The 9099-nt window shown below is 40.1% G+C and overlaps 1 protein-coding gene across 2 annotated transcripts; it reads right to left on the reverse strand.

The window, feature by feature from the left end:
* Positions 1 to 2132: 2132 nt before the first annotated feature.
* On the reverse strand, positions 2133 to 5213 carry LOC120573708 (DNA damage-inducible transcript 4-like protein). 2 transcript variants are annotated; one of them, XM_039823624.1, is made up of 3 exons: positions 5149 to 5213; positions 4698 to 4843; positions 2133 to 3401 (listed from the first exon to the last, which is right to left on the reverse strand). In XM_039823624.1, the coding sequence occupies exons 2-3, from the start codon at positions 4786 to 4788 to the stop codon at positions 2911 to 2913; spliced, it is 582 nt and encodes a 193-aa protein (XP_039679558.1). In that variant the 5' UTR covers positions 4789 to 4843; positions 5149 to 5213; the 3' UTR covers positions 2133 to 2910. The 2 variants fall into 2 exon arrangements, with proteins under 2 accessions (XP_039679558.1, XP_039679557.1); XM_039823623.1 differs by having other exon boundaries at positions 5086 to 5211.
* Between the last annotated feature and the right edge of the window lie 3886 nt (positions 5214 to 9099).

Raw genomic sequence — 9099 nt, forward strand, 5'->3', positions numbered from 1 at the left:
TTTACGTAGATCATATACAAACACTCGGGAGACAGATAAACATGGTATCTGGATCACACTTGATCCCAGTGTGACATCCATGCACCCTTAAGCCATGTTTATCAGATTTCCACCTTCCCAGAAAGAGGTTGTTGGTCAGGAGGAAACACGGAATCACGGCCAGTTCATCTCGGCAACAAACAGGCCTATCCAGTGACTCGGACACTCCCCTGGGGATGGAGAGGGACTCAAAGCTGGTAAACATCTGTAGGCTGTCAAGGCTGCAGAATGTGATGTGTAGGCAGTGGGAATGTGCGATCACTCTGATCAGTGTGACTGACTGCAGCTGTGGCAGGGAAGCACGCACCCCCTTTCACAACACGCTCCTGTCACTGAAACCCACACTGTGCGGCTCGAGATGAATCATGTCGACACTGAGAATCTCAAGTACCGCCAACAGATTATGAGCTCCAGTGAATGAGCTGCCTAGCAAGTACAGCGCAGCTCAGATACTTTTGGTTGTAGCAGTGTCCAAAGGCCTTCAGTATTTTTCCAAGAGGCTAGATGCTAGATTAATCATGTTGGTGTCCTTCGGGAGGAGCATTTGGAACTTAGGCTCTAACATACTGTTAATGTCCCATTTAAAAAAGGGACTTATTAACAAAGATCATTATAAGGCTTAGTAGGCTGATAAAATTCAGCAATTATCAGAAGGCTTAGAGTGGGTGTCAATAAATCTACACCAATTTTTCTTTACTGGCTGCATAAACTGGAAGATTGGGTTAAACACTCAAGTGCTTTTTAAAAGTTATAATTTATTTGTACATTCTCAACTGGAGGTGTTAAATATGGTAACAAAAGGTAGGTTATATCATTTCTTTTTATATATTCCGTATAGTAGTAGTGACTCTCCCCAGACAGATGAGTGTTTTATACTTTTAAAAGCCCCACAATGCCAACTGGTATTGCTGGCCTACATTAGCACAGCAAGGGAAAGGGGTCAGGCCGGGTTTTGTGCTGTACGTGCGACGCCAAGTAAAGGATCACTGGTGCTTTGTCCCTTCACAATGACAGTGATGCATCTTACACAAGATCATGTGCTTCGGTCATTAAACTACTGTAACCTAAGGACCCTGTTCAATTGTTTGTGCATGAATGACACAACAGTATAACTGGTAAAAGACAAAAACCTTTATGCAATCAACATAGTACACACCATTATATCAATAGCCTATGTACTTTAAATCATGCATTTACAAAAAGAGGCTAAATTGAAGAAAAAGACAACCAGCACAAAATGTCATCCCTCAAATGTCCCACGTAAGTGCAACATTCTTGGTTTCATTTGTATCTCTTGTGTAGCCGACAAACCGAGGCCTACACAATCACTATGGCGACACCTCCATTAAAGACCGTGAGAGAAATGTCACACACTCTGCAGGGTTGCACCACAAGAAGCTAATGAGCTTATATAAACACTACAGCAGTGTGTGTGCGTGCAGTGCACAAACTGCTAGTTATATGGGATCTTACAGGCCTGGAGGAGCAGATGAGATCAAATGAATACTACAAGTGTAAGGACTCAAAATCAAAAGGATAGTGCCAAGAGCAGTAATTGAATCATCTTAAGTTATAGTAGTTATGCCAAATTACAGGATGCCTACAAAGTAGTACTACAGTTGATTGCTGGTGGTGTCCATGATGTCAAGCTGAAGTTTGTTTTGTCAGACTAGTCAGGACCATGCATAATAACCACATCACTTTCTTGTGGAGATCTTGTTGTCTTGCTGCATTTTACCACTGTTGTCTGCCCACTCCAGTCTTGGCTCCAGACTGGACACCGTAATGTTCTGTGACTGAACAAACAATTATTCTGACTTTGAACAAGTTGCACTGAATCAAGTCTACAAATGTAAAATAACGTTTCAGTTTTTTATTGTCTAATAGACAAGACCTAGTTTCCTTCAAAAGAAAGTTTCTGGCATTTAAAAAAAAAAAAAAAAAAAAAAAATAAATATATATATATATATATATATATATATATATATATATATATATATATATATAAAAACTTCTCAAATTACTAGATGTACCATTTCTTTGCATTTCTGAGTTAACAAAATTACATTTCAAAATAAAAAATTAAACAAAAATTAAGCTTTTACATTTTAGTGAACCATCCTTTTAATAATATACAAAGGCTCTGCATTGAAAAGGTGTTCGGGGGAGGGGTATAAAAATGTAAAACGTTTACACTAAAACACACATCGCTCAGAGTGAAAACAAATAAAAGTGCATTTCTATTACATTTAAGGCATCCAAAGTCCCTTAGTGTGAGAAGCCCACACCATCACAGCAGCATCTTCCCAAGACATTCAGTCTTTAAACATCCACAGCCCTAAATACAGCATTCCACAACAAGCTACATATGGCCCCCCATAGACTACGTTTCAGTCTCCTATTCAAGCCCAGGTAGGTTTACTGCTGCTGAACACATCTGGAAACACAGATGCATCAACAAAGTGGCTAGTGTCTTTAACTAACGTGTACCCACAGTATGTCCCTCAAACATGTTGATTGTGAACATAGTTTTACATTCATCTTTAAAATGTACAATTTAAGATTGTGTCTGAGCAACAAATGCTTCGAGTAGGAAAAAACATCCAGAATTGTACAATTTTGCCAATAAAAAAAATGCACTTCGAAACACTGAAGCCAAACCCAGAACTATAAGGGTCATTTATTCAACAGCTTTTAACTTTACATCTGAAGTTCAAAACTGAACTGACTGGCTACCAATAGTTGAATTGACAAAACTGTATTGTGCAAAAACACGGTTGAAAATGACACCATTGGAGTGTCACTTACATTTGGGCAGAAGTGCGTTTACCCACAGGAAACCCCATATCCCACTTTAATCCCTCCCATAGTTCAGCACTCCTCTACCACGGTACCAGCCGAGGAGGAGTACAGTTTTTTCTTGACAAGCCGGAAACCTGGACTCAGTTTAAGTACATGCCTGAAAGTCGGGGCAAAGCAGGTTCCCATAAAAAGGAAGTCCCGTAGGCTGGGCCAGGCGGTGCCATCTTGCTTGAAAACAAGAGTCAGTTCAAATGTGGGCACCACGGTGGCATCGTACACGATGCGCTCCAGCTGCTTGCAGCCCTTGTCCAGCTCAAGGTGGATGTAGAGTACGCAGCCGCGCAGGCCGCAGGGCTCGCAAGATGCCAGCCGCAGGACCTCGCGAGCTATTCTCCTTGTGAGCTTCTCTGGTACCAGCACAGAGGAGCAGTGCAGCGTTGTCTTCTTGGCTCGTGACAGGCAGTTTTCAAACATCTTGGCCAACTGTTGAGAGGTTCTGTCTTCAGTGACATCTGCATTCCTTTGGGGTTCAGCCACACAGTGATCCCAGAAATCCAGTTCTGGGAAAACATGGAAGTTGAACATTTAGGGATCAATTCAGCAGGGCAATAAATGGCCATTTCAGCCTGAAAAAAAAAAAAAAAAAAACATGCACGAAGCACATGTGTTTTTTTTATTTAGTTTTGACCAGTCCTAAACTACAAATGAATAATTAAATTGATTACCGGAATTTCTCTGGATCTAATTAATTCACATCATTGCAAATGAGGGAAACCTCATTTATTTGAGGGTTAAATTTCCCATAGCATGAAAATTTCACTTTGAGGTTTTTTAACATTAATATGAGTTCCCCAGCCTGCCTATGGTCCCCCCAGTGGCTAGAAATGGTGATAGGTGTAAACCGAGCCCTCGGTATCCTGCTCTGCCTTTGAGAAAATGAAAGCTCAGATGGGCCGATATGGAATCTTCTCCTTATGAGGTCATAAGGAGCAAGGTTACCTCTCAAACAAGAAAAGTGGCAGTTGGTCAAGGCCACACACTCAACCTCCACCTTGCCCCCCCCCTCAGAAATGGCACATACTAAGGAAAGCTCATTGTAGGACTGGCTCTAGTGGCTGGAATTCTGCACCAAGGTAGAATTTCAGGAAAGAGACTTCAGATACAGTATTAGGGGACCACTAAGGTCTATATAAAAGAGACTTCAGATACAGTATTAGGGGACCACTAAGGTCTATATAAAAGAGACTTCAGATACAGTATTAGGGGACCACTAAGGTCTATATAAAAGAGACTTCAGATACAGTATTAGGGGACCACTAAGGTCTATATAAAAGAGACTTCAGATACAGTATTAGGGGACCACTAAGGCCTATGTAAAAGCATCCAAAGAGCACCATGTCATGGGACCTTTAAATAAAGGTTTTAATGAATAAGTGAGGCAATCTGCTTTTGTATCCCCTCTGGTTGCAGTGTGTAGATATTAGTCAACACAATCACATGAGAAAAAAAATAAATAAATAAACATTACACAAACTGCTCAACTGTCCACAACCTTAACATATGATTCATACCAATCACAATATAGGTTTTGCCATACAATAATTTTGCTATGGACACAAAATAAATAAAATAAAAGCTGCTGTTAGATTGGCTATTATACACAGGCTGCTATTGTGAAGACAGGCTGAAGGGATGACTTCATCCTCTGTTGACTTCCCTCTCCCCGCACCCCTCCCCTCCAGTGCTGCAGCCATGCACCACGCAGGGGTAATAAACAAGCACACACCTGGAAGTATCCAGCAACTAGCAGGTTATGTACACTGACAAAAACACACCGAAAAGGCCAGTACGCTTACCTTTCTCAATGCAAGCCTGGTCATATCTTCGGTCAACCAATTCGGAAATACATTCGCTGCTTTTAGTCTTCAATGTGCTTGTGGCGACCATGGTGACAGTCTTGAGTTCTCCAGGCTGTTTTCTTCTAGTTTAAAGGCAATGCTGACTGAAAAATGACGTAGCAGCGTCAGGGCAACAGTCGAAGCGGGCTGTGTTTAGCTAGCTCATTAAGAGACTGGTGGCTTATTAGGGTAGTTATGATGTGAACGCTTAAACTGTCAAATGTAGCTAACGTTAGCCATTAAGAACACAACTTACCCGCCCCCTACTAAACAGAAGTAAACTGACGTTACTTTAGATGTTGAGTTCTAGCTAACAGCAATTTGTTCGGAATATCAAACGACTTACCTTAAATATGAATTTGTGCAAACTAATTTAGTTTTAGACGTTTACTCATAAATGTACACACACACAGACACGCCGTTTTATCTCCAAGAATGACCCACGTACTCAGACACACATACACTCTGCAGCTGAGCTGACAAACTTCTGAGGGCTATTTATACCTTCCTCAACTCAGCTGACCCGAGGGTTTGACCAATAAAAACACGCCTATCGACGTAAAACCTCCCTGATTGGCTGTGAAATAGCGGTTGAATAAAATAATTGACCAATACTTGCGGCTAACATTTGTGTTGCTACACGGACGAGGTAACATACCAGATGAAGTTTGTGAAGTGAAGTTTGGTAGGCCTATCTGCTTTGAAAAAACGGATTTTGTGGATTAATTCACTTTGACCCTGCTTTTTATTTTCATGCAGTGCATCATCCACCTTAGAATATGCAATTTTGACCATGATTGACACTTTTTTGATTTTGTGGAATGATGGCCAAAGAAACATTTTAATCTTGTGTCTCTCTTTCATACGAGTCATGTTGGTTTTTAGTATTTTTTTTACTACCTATTAGGGTTTATTTTAGACAAAACCCTCAAAAATATATTTCAGTCTTGCTGATAGAATTGTTTTTATTTTTAAACCAAACTGTTCATATTTCCTACCTGCACCTTTGCTTAGACAACTATCCTCATACACAAAATGCTGTTATTCTTCCAACTGAATTGTTGAAAACGACAATCTCCATTTTCAGCATTACAGCATTTTCAGCAGATGAAAACATGGTACTGGTCTTGAAATAACATCGAGTTTGACCGCAAGAGCATTGCTTTAACCTCATGGGCCAAGGGATCTGCAGCAAAATCAAGCATTATAAGCAGTTGTCATATGAAAAAATAGATCCTCAGATAATGAAATCTATTCTGAGTGGCTTTCACCTCAGACAGGCATCTAGTTGTGTGTAAAGTAAGCAAAACATTTCCCCAAATGAACATCTAAAACAAATCAAAACAGACATTTGTTGCCTATTTTACATATAGAAGGAGGAAGCCTCTGCTTGACCAGCTGTACTAAGCCAAGATGTCTGATTTTACTGCATTTGTATGTGTATGCGTTTGTACATTTGGCAGGTAAACACTGAGCACAGTTGTTCAGCTCATCAGTAGTTTATCCCTCATCATCCACTGTCTCAACAGACGTTTTCTCCCAGTAACTGGATCTGCCCCTCTTACCCCCAGCAGTTCTGCTGGCTAAAGGGTAATGGAATCCAGTGGGCGAGAGAGTGAGAGAGAGTGCTTTCCTCCAGTCACATGGGGAGAACTAGATATGCTTCAGAAAAAAAAGTCACATGCTTTAGCTAGTGTTACTGCCTTTGTGGATGCAGCAGGCCTATACTGTGTAAAGTGCGGGATAAGCAAGGCTTTGTTTAAGTTACGCGCAACAGGCTTCGATATTAGCAGCCGGGAATAAAAGGAAGCAGGTTGTTTTGTCATGTTACTACACTTGAAATATTACATTTGCTGTTGCCAAGAAATCAAGGGTTTAGGCATGATAGCTCCAGACACAATTTTTACACCCAGTTTCCTCGAAAGTATTCTGTTTGAAAAATCAATAATAACCATACTGACTAGCTGATCGGTCATCAGGTGGTGAGGCCACAGCTCAAAAATGCATGTCATTAGCTCTCATTATCATGTGGTTTCCATGAGGTTTTGACCTACATTTTACCCTGTATCATAAAACTGTTGTCTTTAAAATGTGTTTAAAATAACATTTATGCAGGACAGTGAAGTGAAGTTGATAATAATATTGTGAGAGTTAGCTCCACTGCAACATTTAAAAGTACTTTTTTATAAGAGAGACAATGCCTGAAACCTGTCTTTAAAGTGTCTAACTCTTATCTGCAGATGCTGTCGTAATTTGCAACATGCACACAATCATTTATAAAGCAATAAATGCAGGGCAGTTAAATGACCTTATTTAGATGTGGGAGCAACATTACTCCCAATGTTAAGAAGTGAAAGACTGCAGCAGCAGATTCATACAACTAAAGTAATTTGGGAAATGATCAACATGCTATCTTAAGAATAAGTCAAGTGTGCAGAATGAGAAAGTTACAATTGAGAGTACGGAGCTCAGTACAGTTTAAGGGTCCCATATTTCTGACTGTCCTTACAGCTCAAACAGAAGGAAAGTCTTCATGATCTCTGAACTCATGCATGAAATAATACGCTGCAGCTAAAAGCTCCAGAGACCTAATATGTGTACAGCAACTGTCAGATCTCTGGAAGATCAATCCATTTGTTTTTGGCAGTGCTTCAGATGTATTACATTCTGCCTCTATACTATACTATACTTTGCTTTTTTTTTAACGTGTGGCCCGATCTGTCTGTGGCTTTCTGTGCTCCCGTCACACTGGCAAAAACTTTTAATCTCAGTTGGATTTCACCTGTTAATAAATGTAAAATAAATCTTTGCCATGACAGTAACATATAGACAGATAGTAAAAGAGATGAGACCAGACTAATGTGTGAAGCACTCTGCTTTTGACTGTCACTCCCTGTTTCTAAGGCAGTCAACCAGTATCTGCTTGTGAATTTCTCCCATTGCCAACTCCTTTCCCTTATTGAGGCAAAATATAAGACGTGTTGGGTCTCAGGTTACTAAGCCATCCATAAACCTTCTGTTATCCCCCTTCATGACGCCCGGTATGCCAGGCTGGCACCAATCTCCGTTCAGTGAAACGTGCCTCTTGCCGCACCCTCCTCCCATAAAATCTAACAAGAGACTTTTTTTTTGCACTTAGAGAGAGTTGCACTTCTCTACAGGAGATAGCTGGCTGCATGTGCAGGAATATTCTTCGTGCATGTTAGAGCCTTGCACACAGCTGACATGAAGTTCACTCAAGTAAAATAAGTTGCAAAATAATTTGTTTTCCTTTGTTACAGTCAACACCCAAAATATTCACCTAGTCATCATTTATTCATAACCTAAATTGTGAAAAGGAGCATCTACTGTTACTTGATTGTACAAAGATGTCCCTGCAACCCTACCCTGCTTTTGTTAACAGCTGGCTTTAATGCAGCTTTGGTGTAATGATATCTTACAGTTGGAATAATGAAACTTTGGAAGCTGATACAGCTGTGTATTTTTGGCACACATGAGCAGCATGAGGCAATAGAATAGACCAAAGGCCACCTGAAGCCAGTGGACTATGTTTAATTGACAAACACAAGGGCTCCATTTAGAGACATTTTCTTTGCAATAATATCACATTTGAGGAAATGTCTAATTTAGGACTTCCATAATTAAAAACAAATGAAAATAAGTAAGTGAATACGTAGTACTAAAATATTAATGTTCAGCTTTCATTTGATCTTATTAGTCACTTCATGAGTTCAAGACAATCTGAGGATCCCATTTTCTGATGGAAATTGTTAAATAAGTCAAGTTATGTTTTTCCCTTAAGGTTCTTAATCTGTAATGTTTGCTGTGCTGCAAATATTACTGATTCAGAGATTTAATATGTGGAAATTACCCACTCATTAGTTCTTTGAAACATGCAGTAGTTGTCAATAAATAATGTTGCTGCCTTACTAAGGCAATATTCAGCGAGGCTCCATCACTAACAACAGAAAAAGGCACTCAAATGAAATGAATTCTTATATTGATTTTCACTGTCAGACACTGTAAGATCCACTTTAAAATTGAAAATGAAGATGACCTGAAGAGGGAGAGTAAATGCGAGTGAGTTGTTGAGTGAAGCTAAAGGAGAAAGGCATCCTGAATGTAACTCAGTCCAATGCCACAGCTGGCATTGGAGTTGTGTGTGATGGGCCTTCTGCCAATCTGCTCACTGTCTCTTTGAGGGAAATGTGCCCACAGTCAAAGCTGTTGCCCAGTCTCAGCTTACAAAGGCCACAGATAGAGCCGGACCTGCATGTGTGAATCAATTCAAAATGGAGGTCATGACTCATGACTACAAAATGGCAAAAGTCGTTTGAATTAATGACATTTAATTAGTTGA

The sequence above is a fragment of the Perca fluviatilis genome, chromosome 14 (genome assembly GCF_010015445.1).
Source record: "Perca fluviatilis chromosome 14, GENO_Pfluv_1.0, whole genome shotgun sequence".
NCBI lineage: Eukaryota > Metazoa > Chordata > Actinopteri > Perciformes > Percidae > Perca > Perca fluviatilis.

Coding starts and splice junctions, on each gene's coding strand:
- LOC120573708 (XM_039823624.1), bottom strand. CDS start 4,788: ATGGTCGCCACAAGCACATTGAAGACTAAAAGCAGCGAATGTATTTCC. Junction 3,402..4,697: donor CCAGGCTTGCATTGAGAAAG/GTAAGCGTACTG, acceptor ATGTTTTCCCAG/AACTGGATTTCTGGGATCAC.